We start from the raw sequence: 15,466 nt of genomic DNA, 5'->3' as shown, positions 1-15,466 counted from the left end.
TCCCTTCACCCACCTGCAACGTCCCACCTCACCACACCGCGCACATACCCCCCCCCCCCGAAATCAATCTATCTCCTGCCCGCAAACAAGTCAGCGTAAACTGCCGGGGGCCCAAAATATACTACCTCTCTGGGGAGGGGCGAGGGAGTTGGGAGTTGGAGGTGCAGCAGGTCGTGTATTTCTGTGTGAGTGTTTGTGTGAGAGAGAGGGGGAGGAAATGGAGAGAGAGTTACAGAGGTAACAAGGGAGGTGTTTGCATGCTTGGACCTAAAAACATTTAGAAATGGAAGTGTGTGTGTGTGTGTGTGTGTGTGTGTGTGTGTGTGTGTGTGTGTGTGTGTGAAAATTCAGCCATTGGCATTATCCAGTTTTAGAGGACACAAGGGACTGGTTTAGGTGCGAGGCGAGACAAGCAGACACAGAGGACAGACAGAAATATGGGACACGTGGGAGAAATGTTTGGCTGCCATCACCTTGGAGGTGTGTGTGTGTGTGTGTGAGAGAGAAGGAGCTTCCACACCAGGCCTCGCTGTAGCTGTGATAGCCTTACTTGCTCACACACTGAGCAACATGCATGGGTCATGTCCCGAACATAAGTTGAGAGAGGTGATTGTTAAAATAGGAAAACGGCAGATTTATTACATATCTTCAGACAGAACCGGCACATTTAACCCACTTAAAGCCGAGACTCAGACTTCGATGAAAGTTGACAACGTGTGCTGTCGAAGGTTAAAGAAGGGGGAATGGTCAGACAGATCTAAAGACCGATAGACTGGCTGGTAATTGGGGAAGCAACAAAATGAGGAGTGGAGGGCACATGGATAGTTTGAAAATTGTCCAGAGAGAGCGAGAGACACCTTGGATGTGCCTGCCTGCAGTTTTGGCTGGATTTCAGGCTTCGAGCATGACTTTGTCTATTTCTGCTCTGCTCTGAGGTGATAATGGGCTGTCAGCACCCCAGTCACCCTGCTCCCTCCTCCCCCACTGAGTGTGATAGAAAGGGGGGGGGGTTTGAGAGGGAAGAATAGGGTGTAATTTGTCATCATGTTGTTAATTGCATTGTGTATTTTTTCTTATCTGGAATATGATACAAATCAAAACTAACCTGTTTTATTTGTTCCTGTCTTCTCTGTGTTGCAGTTTGAAATTGGAGTGTGAGAAATTGGCTACAGAGAAGACTGAGATCCAGAGACACTACGTTATGGTGAGAGACACACACACACACACACACACACACACACACACACAGGCCATGTCTCCTCACACACACTCACAACAAGTGCAGTGCCAAGCCTGCTGAATCCCTTTCATCTGCTAACAGCTGCCAAACAACACCCACCAAAAACCACACACAAGACCACACACGCTACCCCACACACACACACACACACACACACACACACACACATATATTATAAGACTGCGGAATAAACAGCACTTACATAGACGTGCAGGCTTGTGCTTGTGTTTGCGAGTGTTTCTTCTTGTGGCTGAGATATGTTCTCTTGGGCCATCTGTTCAGGGCTGTGCATTGAACCTCATACTCTTTTGGTACCAAACCAAATGTGTTTGTAACAGTGACTATCAAACTTTGAATTGCTGAACACTAGCTTCCAATGCCTGGTCGAATTGATTCTCTTCTTCAAATCAAAATTTCAGCAGTTTATTGGCCTCTTGTGCTCAGACAACAATAAACATTTTAGATCTTTGACTTTTTATTAAATGTAAAGAAGTATTGAAATTCCTCTTTTATATATCCAGAACTTAGTTTCATTTTGGTTATGTAACTGAGGTAACATATTGGAACTGTTGATAATTACAATGCCTAAGCTGAGCATCTATACTCAAATACCTCTTTCTGATTTTAATTTAAGCCAAAACAGAGTGCGTCACATTAAAATATAAAAGGAATAACTTTATACTCTTTTTAAATGTATATCTTTCACTAGGTGAGTTGCATTGCTGATGGTTCTTGCCAACAACTTAAGATCAGGATATAGTTTAAGTACTTGCTTGTATAGCAACTGCAGTCTTTTACAGAATGAGTAATTATATATATATATATATATATGGGTGTCATTATTTTATGCCATTTAATGATAATGATTAAATGAAAAAAAATCATAAGAGTAGTTGCAGCCCGCTGACTAATTCAGACTTGTGATTGTTCCACTGCTGTGTCACTGGTTGTCAGCACTGCCCTGTTTGTCTGATCACACGATCTGTTCTCTGATACTGCTGCTTGATTTTCCCACTCATTGCAGATAGTCCCATAAGTTCGATGCTTTTTCATCTCATCACTGTGGGCATGGGAAGTTTCAGAAGTGAACATGTGGTTTGAATTCCAGAATGCTTTGTGAGAATTTGTGCATTTAAACAAATGAAGCTCAGACACTTTCTCTTCTCAACATATAACACAGAATCATTAATGTGTTTCTGAGCTCTGTTCCTCTGCAGTGAGAAGCAGCACTCTCTGTGAATGTACACAAAGGATACATGATCAGCAAATCTTTTTTTTCTGGGTAAAGAAAAGGCCAGAACTCTTTGTCTGTCTTGTCTGTCTTTGTTTTTTTTTTTAAGTCTGAAAACCTCAAGCCTTGATTTACCTGTGATCAGAGGCACACAGAAACAGCTGACTGAGTGTAGGCTGCCCAGAACCTGTTATGCCAAAAAAGAGCTATGTGGCAATCTTGGCACAGAGCAGGGACTGGTGGGGGGATTGAAGTTTTAGTGATGGGGAGAGGGGGTAGCTGGCATCAAGCACAGGCCAGGTCTCCTTTCTTGGCTGATGATTTGGGGGAGTTTGGATGTTGCTAAGCAACAGGCGAAACTTGGCACACCAACTGCCAAGCAGAGCTGCCAGGAAAGGCGTCTTTTATGGAGGCACACAGAAACAGGAGCGCGCACACAGTTGCTCAGAGCACACAGACTCGGAGGGAAACATGCACACAAAGTGCATAGATATACACGCCTACACAGTTGCAGACTTGTGCCACACACACACACACACACACACACACACACACACACACACGTGCTTACTGCCAGAAAAGATGTCTGGAGAGAGAGGACCCCTGCCATCTCCTTTCCCATCCTGCCAGACTGTTATGGCTGCCCAACTGCCAATCTCCTCTCTCCACAACCAGCCACGCTGAAAAGCAAATGTCAGCCTGTCACTTTTCGAAGCATCTGACTTTAAAATGCTTGCCTTTCTCGTCCATCTCTGAAGGTAGAGAGACAGACAGAGCTCCTCTTGCATTCCTCAGTTACTTGTACTTTCAGATAAAAGATAGGGTCAAAAAGCTCACATTAGACATGATTATTGCAATAGTCTTTCACCTTCTTCTGCCCAGTGACAATTTCCCTGCCTCACTTTGTGTTTCTGGCTTCTAAAATGTGCCTCAGGGTCATTTTAGAGCCATTGACTTTCAGCAGAGTCAAGGTGAAACTAGTGGCGATGTGCTTTAAGGGACATATGGGCACTTCAGAGGGCACATGCTCAGGCTGGCACTGTTAGAAGCCGGGAGCCCAGGAAATGGTTTTGTGAGTGGTTGACAGCTACCACTGTTGAATTTATCTGTGTAAAAACCATGACAATATTATTTTATGTAAATATAACGTTTTTTTAATTTTTTTTTTTAAAGAATTAGTATTTTATGTATTTTTTTAATATTTTACATTTTTGTTATTTTCAGCAAATCCCGTGAAAAGACCAAAACCAATACCATCTGTCTGTTTTTAATACTTTCTGACTTCCCTGCCTATGGCCTGTTCGGTACCACTGAGGATGATAATGTTTTAAAAAACGGTGATACAATGATACAGTTTCACATCTAAAAACGGAAAAAAAAAGACCCAGTAATATCCTTGAACAACTGAGCACTGTAGTTTTTAGGAAACTTTAATTAAACAGGAGTAAATAGTGCATTTGTTGGGAACTATTTTTAGCTGCAGATTAATACATATTTGGTGCGCTAGTGAGTATTACTGGCAACCCCAATGTGGAATTGGTAATTGATGGTTGGTTTTGGCTTTTTTTTCCATGGGATTTGTTGGCAAGAGTTTTTCTGTGCTGTTTTTTTAAAAATCATTTTTACCAGTTCTCCATTTTATCTTTGTGTAGATAAACTAAACTAGATAGGAAACTTCCTCATGTTCAGCTGCCGTGATTCTAATGATTCTAACTGTTTAACAAATGATGTACCTTAAATTTAACATGCTATTTTTCATCAGGTCGAATGATTCAACTTTTAAACATTTCCATTCAATTCCTCAATTTTTGTAAAGATTTTCAGATTCGGATTTTCTTTCATTTTATGTACACTGTATATTGGGTTTCAATTAAAAATACATTGCCATTGAGCTCTTCCTTCCTTTCCTTATTTAGTCTTTTAAAATGTGCATGTCAGTCATTCCTATGGTATATAAATATTCAAATTAGTTAAAAACCTCCCTCTAGCTTTACTTACTCAACATTCATTTGGGTTTATGCGAGATCATTTATTAACTGAAGTTCTCTGTGTTTCAGTATTATGAGATGTCCTACGGCCTTAACATTGAAATGCACAAACAGGTGAGTGAACTCTAGATATGTATGTATGCATCTCTCTCTCTCACCCTGTCATCCCTCTTGCCTCATACTCCTAAAGCTTTACATTATTCTCTTGCATTACTATCACTGCCTCCTTTCTTTTGCCCCCCATTAGCTCTACTCCTAATAATGTTTTTTCAGGTGTGTGTGTGTGTGTGTGTGTGCGCCACTGTAATGTCAGTCTTCTGTCTGATGGGCCTATATAGCACCGTTATGCTGTGGAGGCGTTAATAGGATCCACAAACAGAATTCATTTCTCCACCACAGACAGATGAGAATACTTTGTCCTTACCCGAGCCTCCAAAAACAGCCTCCCCTCTCGCCCCTCATAAATCCCTGTCTGTTGCTGCCTCTGTGCTCCCTCCCGCTATCCCTCCGTCCATCCATCCATCCCTCCCACTTCTGCCCTGATTCTCCATCCCCTATTCCTCTTTTCTCCATTCCCTTCAATTGCTTGTCTTTTTTAATGCTTCTTTCTCTTAATCTCCATTTCTTCACCATCCCTGTCTCCCTTCCTTTCCATTGATTTCCCTGTCTCTCTCTTTATCTCTTCTTTTTTTTTTCTTTGTACATCCTCCATCCACCTTGGTCTCCTTGCAGACATACAGTCCATGCTGAATTTCACTTTAAATCAGGTCACTGCCTTCCTGCTGTCTCCTCTCTTTCTTTTTCTCTCTCTCTCATTTCATTTCACCATCTCAATCGTTTCGTTTTTGACGTGCTGCTGCCACCGCCACTCCACCCCCCCCCCCAATCTCGATTTTCCTCCCCCGCCTTCCTTCTGCTTCTCCTTTCTGTCTATTTCTCCTCTCCCTCCTACATCCTTCGTTCATTGGCTGTCATTTCCTCAACCCACTCTGCCCTTTTCCTCCTCCTTTCCTTCCTTCACCTCCTCTTTTCATTTCCCCTCTCTCATTTTGTCCTCCCCTCTTTATCCTCTTTCTCTCGATTGCTCATATTGCTCTCTCTCTCTCTCGGACCTTCTCTCTCTCTGTCTGTCGCTCTCTCTCTCTCTCTCTCTCTCTCTCTCTCTCTCTCTCTCTTTCCTGAAGATGTCATTTAGTAGTTGGAGTTCTCTAACAAGAAATCATTGTGTCTCCCTTGGGGTGGGGGGCGATGGATTCAGAGGATGGAGGGAAGGAGGGGCGGGAGGGGAGAGGATATGAGGGGGGAACACGCTGCCTGGCTGAAAAATGGAGAGTATAGAGGGAGGGAGAGATGTGGGCAAGCAAGAGGAATGAGAGAGAGAGCATGAGAGAGGAAGAGCGAGGAAAAGGGAGGGGGTGGAAGTTCAGTCCGGCATCAATAAATCACTTAAGAGAGAGAATGGGTTGGGGAGTGTGTGTGTATATGTGCACACACACACGCATGCACATGCGCACACACACACACACACACACACACACACACAGCAGAGTCTAGCTGTCAAAAAGACAAACAGCCTGCGGCCATAATGATGTTGTCATGATCTCTGCATGCATATCATTACTGGCCCTAACGGCCTTGTTGGGCCTGCCGCTAAACGTGTTTGTGTGCATGTCTTTGTGTTTGTGTGTGTGTGTTTGTATGTGTTAGACATTACACAGCAGCATTTGTAACACTGATTACTGCGCTAATACTGGGAGGGGAGAAATGGAACGAAGGATGGATGGAAAGAGCGATAAATGGAGTGAGATGGAAAGAGAGATGATGAGGAGGAGGAGGAGGGAGGGAAGGGGGAGGGAGGAAGAGTTGGCTGTTGGCTTTTGGCTGTGTAGTAGAGCAGATCGAGACAGACACACACCCACAGCAAGAATCACTGACCCCCAGCAGGAAACACACACACACACACACACACACACACACACACACACACACACACACACACACACACACACACACTCAAGCATGCAAAGTGCACAAACACACACAAACAGACATGCAAGGACTCATCAGAAACACATGCCTACACACACACACACACACACACTCTCTCACTCACTCACACGCACACACACACACACACACACACACACACAGAAAGGAAGAGGGAAAAGATGGTGAATTTTGCATCTTTCCTCCTTCTCTCACTCACACACACACACACACACACACACACACACACACACTCACACACTCTCTCTGTGTGGGCTGGCTGTGGCCACAGCAGATGCTGTCCATGAATATTTTAGTCAAACTCCCTGGCAGAGTTTCCATTTGCGTGGACCAGATGTAAGCAGCTGAAATATTTACCACACTGGCCCTGGCAGAAACAGGCCACAGCCACGCTGTGTGTGTGTTTTGTGTAACCTTAATGAATGTGTGCGTCATCTTGTTTGTTCGTGCTCAATCTTGACTGTGTGTGTGTGTGTGTGTTTATTCATCAAAGTGACAGTATCTTTTTTTTTTTTCTTTCAGACGGAGATTGCCAAGCGGTTGAATGTGATCTGTGCTCAGCTCATCCCATTCCTGTCACAGGAGGTGTGGAAAACACACACACACACACACACTGTACAGCAGTCTCTCTCCTGTCTGACAGCAGGCCACGCAGACGGCATGCACATGCACACTACACACATTTATCAATAACTCAAGACACACACACACACACACACACAAACAAACACAGACAAACACACACAGAGCTGCAGATGGACAGAACTTCAAAGCACATTCATTTTCCTCAATCGCCAAATGGTTGCATGCATTCACATGATTCCCAAAAGTGAAAAAATCAGTCTTTCAAAGATGATGTTTGTGAGAGTATGAATACTTTTTCATATAATTAAGAAATGTTACATGTGATTAATATTAATTCAGTTTACCAAAGGAAATAAAAATGTTGAGCCTTAGTATTTAATTCTGAATCCACCTGCCTTCACTGACCTCTCGGTTTGTTCTACAGCACCAACAACAGGTGGTCCAGGCCATGGAGCGCGCCAAACAGGTGACCATGGGGGAGCTAAATGCTTCGATAGGGGTACGTGGGCTCCCCCCTCTGCCTCATAGCGTGTGTACTTTATACTCCCATTTATTTATTTTTCCTGCTTTTCTTTTCCTTTTATTGAGGCAAAGACCATTTGGCCCACTAAAATATACCGATTTATTGGCTACTATTTCAAAAACATTTATTATTATTTTGAGATTTTTTTTTTCTTTTTTTTAATTCAGGTGTCCTTCAAACATTCAGTGAGAGTTAAAACAAACTTTAAAGAACATTTCAGTTTTAGTTATTTGTCACTTTAGTTCCCATCAGATTGATCTGGCTCCAGAGCCACTGCCCTGATCTCAGCATTTCTCCTCTCGTGCACATCGCAGCACTTAGTTCCCTTCCTTTCCTTCCTCCATTTCTCCTCTTGATCACTTCCTGTCAAGCCACTTTCTCCAGTGCTTGTAAGTCACCCAAATCTCTCTCTTTTGTCTCCTCTCTCTTTCCATTTCTTCTTCTATTCTCCCTCCCTACAGCAGCAGCTTCAGGCACAGCACCTCTCCCAGCATGCCCAGGGTTTGCCAGTGGGCCCACACCCATCAGGACTGCCCCACCCTGGCCTGGCGCTCGGTGGAGGATCCAGCCTCCTGGCCTTGTCTGGGGCTCTGGGGGCTCAGCTGGCTGCCAAGGATGAGAGAGCTCACCTAGAGGCAGCAGCAGCCGCTGCCGCTGCTGCAGAGCACCACAGAGGTACATGTTATGTAAATGCATGTTTATTTTTTTCTGTGTGTTTTTCTCAAAGGTGTAAAATTCTCGATGAGTTTAGAAAGAGCTGGATTGCATTCTTGGAGATGAAAACATCTCTCTGAGGTTGGGAGAAAACACTGGAGCTTGGCTCGATGGATTCTGATGATTGGCTTTGCTTTGGATTTCTGGCAGGGCACAGGAGTGTTGCTGATAATAACACTCCGCAAGGATATTTTTCCACTGAGTCATCAGCTGCAGGGCGATGTAAAGTGATGGCATATAATCTTGGATTTTTGTGTGTTTGTTTTTGTGTGCGTCCCTATCTCATTTGCTGTATTTTTGCCCGGTACCTGGATTTGTTGGGTGCTGCTGTCTGGATTGAACAGATCGGGAAGCAGGACCAGTAAGTGCAAATTAACACAGACACACACGCACACACTCACACATTTTTTCCTATAATTGGTATCATATTTGATAATTCTTCCGGGGAGACTTCTTTCAAAAATTACAATCTGAAATTAAAATAGTGTTGACTTTGTTTGCAGTTAACAATTTTTACAAAGGGTTTAATGAGCAACAAGTTGCGTTCTCCTTCTTTATTCATTTATACTTGATAAAACTGTTGTTAGGTGTGGTTTTGGCAGCTTTGAGTATTTTCTAAAAACATCTTATCAGATTAATTTTGGCTGTCTCTAGCTTTTAGACAACAAGATTGCAGTCACTGATGCTGGCACCTGTATGATGACAATTTAGATCTCTACTCCACATCACTACCACTATAAAATTGTGATAATACTGGTTTAAAGAAAAAAGAACCGTCAATGCCAAAGCACATGCAGACCACTCCAGTCTTTAATGCTGCCTTAACGAATACTTGAGGCATTCTCTTTCTTCCTCTCACTCCTACAGTGAGCTGCTGGCAGATCGATGGAGACTGATATTCTTTCACATTCATCTCTGCAGCTTATGAGCCTGACGTGATTTATGCAGTCCCTCTCACCTCATTATCACCCTCTTCCTTCCTCTCTTCCCTCTCTCCCTTCTTCTTGACTCGTCTCTCCTTCCTACCTTCTTCTCTTCCACCCTCTTTGTACCCCCGTGCACACCTCCCCTTTGCTTTTTACCGCTCCCTCCTTTCTCAATTCATTCCACCCCTCTCCCCTCCTCATCCCTCTGCTCCCTCTCTCCTCGCTGCAGAGCTCCCTGTCCAATGGGGATAAGGGTCGTCCAGCAGACTACCTCAGCAACGGCAAGAAGAGGAAAGCTGATGAGAAGGAGTTCATGACAGACTATGTGAGGATGCTTTCATAACACTGTTAAATGTTTAAGTAACTGAGGGAAAGTTCCACCCAACCTGACCAGTTCTCGTCAGATAACACCACTCTGTACAGTGGACTTTGGAGACCTGCTCCCTTTTTAGAAACTAATTGAAATATTCACACTCCCTGCTGTCATTACTGTGCTATTGGTGTCATTGTTGAAGAGCAGATATATTAAGCACTATGAGGGATTATCTTCTGTCAGAGATCATTTCATTTTGGGTAGATTTTTTTTTTATTATCAAATTCACTTTGTTCGATCTGAAATATTAAAAACATGAGAAATGCCTTAGAATTTTAGCTCTCCAAGTTAAACATCTTAAATTAATTCATTACTTTTCTACTGTCAATTGTATTTACTGCAGTTTCAACCATCTCAGACAATAAATTGTCTAGATAGGTCGTTTCATTTTCCTCTATTTGCAGTGTAAGACATTAAAGCTCCTGAGAGTGCAAAAAAAAAAAAAAAAAAACGTTTTATAAAACATTTTCAAATGCATTAGATTATGCGCACACAGACACCTCTGCTTGTGTGTGACTCTTTATGTGTGTGTATTGTATATTTCTACATGTAATCTACATACATCATACAGCAGAGCAGAATATCTAATCTCACTTTCTCTCTCCTCTCTCACAGGGCAGCGATGCGGATAAGAGTGATGATAATTTGGTGGTGGATGAGGTTAGTAGGCGGCCGCTGGCCTCTGTTGGCCTCACTTCACCGCTTTCATCTGCATACATCATGTAAACACACCCAGCAGGACCATCTGAATAATCATAATAACAATAATACTCCCCACCCCCCTAACCCCATCCTCATCCACCTCTGCCTGCCCTCATTTCTCAACAAACAACCATAAAATACACAGGCACACACTGCGGTTCAAACTGTCTGCACATTTTAAAAACACCTTAATGTACAATGCTGTGGGTTTGACTGTTGAGGTTTTATGAATGAGTGCAGACAAAATGGATAGCAAGTTTATAAAAGATGAACAAAAGTGTAAACAATTAGCAGGGCAGTATGTTTTTGTTCATCTTTGTCACCCAAATACATACAGAAGTGTTCACTGTGCATAAGATGGCAGTGAGTGAGCCGATACCCACTTCAACATAAAACAGAACTTTCTTACTGCAACTTTGGAAGCTTCATATTAACTTCAGATACGTGTTGAAATATAATTTAGCACAGAATGGGGATTGTGGACTATGTTGTATTTTACTAGCACATTAGGAAGGGATTTCTTAATGGCCAGTATAAACAGGAGGACTTACAAGCAAAAGCAGTTAAAATGTTCATAAGAGCCCCTAACGATTGTTTTAAGACACACTTGAAACATGGTAAACCTATCCATTTGGACAAACTAAGAAAAGAGTTATTTAACATTAGAACAAATGGACACTGATAGATTTCCAGGTGATCTGGACATAGATAAAACACTGCAGAATGAATGAATAGATTAGCATTACCTCTTATTTCTGTCTTCTGTACTAAAGTTTTATGTGTTCTTTGAACTCAGGACCCGTCGTCCCCCCGCAGTGTGCAGTCCTACTCTTCCAGAGAGAACGGTTTGGACAAGATGCCTCCATCTCGTAAGGAGGGTCCACCACAGGCCAGCCCCACCTCCCTGGCCTCCTCCAGCAGTGCCGCCTCCCCCTCCCGCGGCAAAGAGCCCCCACAGGTAAACGAACACATCTGTATGAAGATATATGTGCATTAAAGTGGGCCACACACAGGCATAAAAAAGACACATATTTGAATCGTTTTTTTTGGGGGGACATTGTTGTAACTGACGCTGACATCTATGGAGAACACACAATATATTTCAGTGCAGGACATCAGTGTTTCCATCCTGTCAGCACACTCTGTATTCAGCTGTCTTGTTTGGGGTCAGTAGTTCATCTTGGAGTTATTATGGTGTATATTCAACATCCCACACGCATTCAGTCGGGGCTGCTGACATCCCACAGCACTCCTCAGGTCCCATCTGCCCTCAGTCATCCTCACTGTCATTCTCTTTTTGTATTTGTTTTATTTTTTCATTTTTTGTTGTTGTGTGCTTTTCTTTGCCATTTTCCTTCTCTGTTTTCTAACACTTTTTATTCTCCGCTCTTCCAGAGGGAGAAGTCCAGTACTCCAGGTATGAAGCCAGGGACCCCCATGTCTCAGGAGTCCAACACCCCGGGACCTAGCGGACCCCCACAGTTCAGACCTGTCCCTGGCAAGCCTGGTGTTGACCCTCTTGGTAAGGTCGTCTCACGAGTTTGCTTTTATTCCCCGTGTCATCTGTATATTGTTGTCATGAGTGAGCACTGAGCTTCAGAAAGCCATCAGTTGATGTGAAGTGAAACTGTAAGGCTTGCTGACATTACTGGAAAAACTCTTTGTTGTTTTCTATCCATGTTGCTGAGGAGACCGGCAGACACATATCTACAGGCCTCCTCTCAAGGACATAAGCTTGCACTGCACACAGGGGATCATTTAAAAAAAATGAATCTGTATTTGCAGAGACAGCTTTTTAGCCTGCGCTGGCTTTGTTACATGTAGTGATTCTATCAACACTGGGCCGCAGTAGTTGGTATGGGTGTCAGCCAGCTCCCCACCACCGACCACCATCTGGACTTAATAAGCAGCTGTGGGCAAAAATATTCAGCGCGCCTCACTTTTTAAATGGAAAAATTAGGAGAGGTGATGGACTGTGACTGTGAGCTGCTTCATAATGAGCCTCCATCTATTCCAGTGTATCTCTTTTCTCTCCTTTTTTTACTCACATCACCTGTTAGCCCCCACACCGCTTTCACGCACACCCACATCATTGTGAGTGCATATGTACGTGCTTGTAGATGCAGCTACATGTGCTGGAGGAGGATACAGAGAATGTTTATGTGAGCGTGTGCGCACACACACACACATACACACGGACGAACACACACGCACACACACACACACACACACACACACACACACACACACACACACACACACACACACAGAGGTATTGGCTCACTGCAGGAAGGTATGGTGGCCAGCAGGGGGCAGTAGTGGTCTAGTGCTGCAGTTAGTGATGTCCTGCCTTTTGTGGCAGCTTGTTCACAGCCTGTCAGTCACAGCTGTCTCACACACTGACAGGCTCTGCAGAGGGAGTCACCTTAATAAAATGCACATCTTATTCTATCCTATGTTTAAGTGATATCTAGAGCTCTCAGAATGACTGGCATTCTTTATTCTCTCATCCTCTTCTTTTGCCTCAATCAATTATTTTTTCTCTCCAATAATTCTCAACAAATTACCTCACTCTTATCTTTTCCTCCCTCCATCCTTCCACCAGCTCTGGGTCTCAGAAACCCTCTGGCGGTGCAGGGAGCGTACCCTCCAGGGGCTTTTGGCCTGCCTCCAGGGGTGAACGGGGACCTGCCTGGGGCAGCGGGCTATGGTGCAGGCCTCCACTTGGTCTCCCCCCAGATGAACGGAGCTGCAGCAGCAGCGGCGGCAGCAGCCGCCGCAGGCTACGGACGGTCCCCTGTGGTGAGCTCGATGCTCCGCAGATAATTTGTCTTTCCAGTGTCACTGTCATATGTAACACCTCGGCATATAAACCTGTCAGAGGACAAAGAGAGGGATATTCTACGTACAGGACAGAAGGGAGCATTTTAATGGGAGAGGAGAAGGAAGAGAGGCTGCCTTGTCATTTATCGTTAAGAATCTATGACCTTGGCTCTTGAAAAGTCTCTTTACCTTTATGTGATCTCATTTTATTCTGATCTTTCATCTGATACTATCTCTGTATTACCCATTTTTATGAGTGAATCCTCTCCTCTCCTCTCACCAGGTATTTTTTCAGATATTTTTTTCTTACGTTAGGGTATTTGTCTCTTCCAGGTGGGCTACGAGTCTCCACACCCACATATGAGGGTCCCTGGGCTGCCTGCCAGCCTGCAGTCAGCTGCCTCCGGAAAACCGTGAGTTTCCCTTTACCTTCAATCGTTCAAATCTTCACCTGTTCACTATTAACTGCTCTAAGGTTCTCCTCAAATTTCAGTTTCAACACCAGAAGAGAAAAGAACTGGAAAGATGAATAATCAAAGCGTGAAAAGGAGGAAAATATTTTAATAAAAAAAACAGCTTGGCGCCTTCAGGACTTTGTTAGGTCAAAATATACAGCCCCAAGGCCTCTTTTTAAATTAAACAATCTGTGTTCATACATCAAGAAATAGTCATCCCTTAAAGCAGTCTATAGCAGTGTGCCAGTTTACTTTGTCTGGAGTGTTTTATTTATTTCTGCACATGAATGGCCAATGTAGATGATGTCAGTGCTATTTATTACAGTTAAATACAGTATTTTTTTTACTCAGACATTATTAATAAATGTCAGGGTTTAGTCACTCAGTGTCAGTCTCTCAAACATTTTCTAGGTCATGCAGAAACCACAAGTTGAAGTAGATGAAGTGACAAATTCCTACTTATAAAAAGAAAAATGGTGCTCATGAAAGTAATGCACTTTTGTTATTGTTCTTTTACAATGAATAGTTCTCCCAGTTATTCATCGTTTTCGGTTCCCTTCCATCTCTCTTCTCTCCAGCGCCTACTCGTTCCATGTGAGTGCAGACGGCCAGATGCAGCCGGTGCCCTTTCCCCCTGACGCCCTGCTGGGCCCGGGAATCCCTCGCCACGCCCGTCAGATTCACACCCTGAGCCACGGAGAGGTGGTGTGTGCTGTCACCATCAGCACCTCGACGCGCCACGTCTACACCGGAGGAAAGGGTTGCGTTAAGGTGTGGGACATCAGCCAGCCGGGCAGCAAGAGCCCCATGGCCCAGCTGGACTGTCTGGTGAGACACGGGCAAGGAGTGGAGGCAGTTAGATGGATGTTTGTAGACTCATATTTAAAGTTTGTTGACTATCTTGTGTCTAATAATGTTGCTTTATGACCAAAAGGGATACTGTATTTTTTCATACATAAAAACACACTTTGGATGATGAATTACCTTTGCGTTGTTGTCGTGAAGCCAAATCCTCCACCGTATTTATTTATTGCTGTGATACTGCTGCAGCAGCATGGTTAACTCTGTACGGCTATCCCCTTGTCGTCAATTACAGTGAACTACAGCGTATATCACGGTATAAATGTTTATATTTCTCGTTTTATTGTGGCCAATCAGAACAGGGATAACTACATCCGCTCCTGCAAGCTGCTCTCTGACGGTCGAACCTTGATCGTCGGCGGGGAGGCCAGCACGCTGTCAATCTGGGATTTGGCCACACCCACTCCCCGAATCAAGGCAGAGCTGACATCGTCCGCCCCCGCCTGCTACGCTCTGGCCATCTCCCCTGACAACAAGGTCTGCTTCTCCTGCTGCAGCGATGGCAACATCGTCGTCTGGGACCTTCACAACCAGACGCTGGTCAGGTAAGAGAGGAGTGGGAGGAGGCGCCGGTCAGATGAAGAGTGCAGTAGGAAAAGGACAAACAATTTGCAAGAAAAAGGCAGAGAGGAGAGTGATGAAAAAGGAAGAGAAGTTATAGTGAGGGAAATGAGAGGTAAGGGAAAACTGCCGAGGGAAGGAGGAAATGGTGTCTTTATTGTAATTTCACAACTTAATCAATCATAAAGTCATAGCGAGAGGAAAACATTATAGATGTGCAGTGTGCAGGATGAATGCAGCATAGAGGAGGTGAGGACTTCCTAAACCTGTGTGTTTAACTGGGAGGAAGAAGCAGTTTGTGTTTCTGAAAGTCTTATTTGTCCTTAAAACAACATATCGGTGGTTTTATATGTTCCAGAGAATTTACCACTATGTTTCTACACCTAAAGCCAGACCAAAGCATGAATTGCTGTATTTACTCATTTTATTTTTTCCTCAGATTTTTCAAAAGGAAATATTATTATATAGACCCCCCCC

General features: G+C 43.8%; 1 protein-coding gene across 5 annotated transcripts in view; it reads left to right on the top strand.

Annotated features, from left to right (window-relative positions):
• Window positions 1-15,466, top strand: part of tle2a (TLE family member 2, transcriptional corepressor a) — a 40,514-nt gene that overhangs the window by 19,991 nt on the left and 5,057 nt on the right. The window contains exons 3-16 of one of the 5 annotated variants that reach the window (XM_023405246.2): window positions 1,141-1,204; window positions 4,529-4,573; window positions 6,989-7,051; window positions 7,476-7,517; window positions 8,036-8,249; window positions 8,633-8,649; window positions 9,444-9,539; window positions 10,203-10,247; window positions 11,086-11,247; window positions 11,685-11,811; window positions 12,895-13,091; window positions 13,446-13,525; window positions 14,146-14,395; window positions 14,726-14,973. In XM_023405246.2, coding sequence (XP_023261014.1) covers window positions 1,141-1,204; window positions 4,529-4,573; window positions 6,989-7,051; window positions 7,476-7,517; window positions 8,036-8,249; window positions 8,633-8,649; window positions 9,444-9,539; window positions 10,203-10,247; window positions 11,086-11,247; window positions 11,685-11,811; window positions 12,895-13,091; window positions 13,446-13,525; window positions 14,146-14,395; window positions 14,726-14,973 — 1,650 coding nt within the window. Of the gene's footprint in view, window positions 1-1,140; window positions 1,205-4,528; window positions 4,574-6,988; window positions 7,052-7,475; window positions 7,581-8,035; window positions 8,250-8,632; window positions 8,650-9,443; window positions 9,540-10,202; window positions 10,248-11,085; window positions 11,248-11,684; window positions 11,812-12,894; window positions 13,092-13,445; window positions 13,526-14,145; window positions 14,396-14,725; window positions 14,974-15,466 lie in introns of all 5 variants that reach the window. The other 4 variants (XM_087173687.1, XM_023405245.2, XM_023405244.2 and 1 more) reach the window with 4 other exon arrangements.

This window comes from Seriola lalandi, unplaced genomic scaffold (genome assembly GCF_002814215.2).
Source record: "Seriola lalandi dorsalis isolate HSWRI2012SDOR001 ecotype SW California unplaced genomic scaffold, Sedor1 jcf7180002054267, whole genome shotgun sequence".
NCBI lineage: Eukaryota > Metazoa > Chordata > Actinopteri > Carangiformes > Carangidae > Seriola > Seriola lalandi.
Note: the sequence above shows the minus strand (reverse complement) of the source record. Positions and strands in the feature narration are given on the sequence as shown.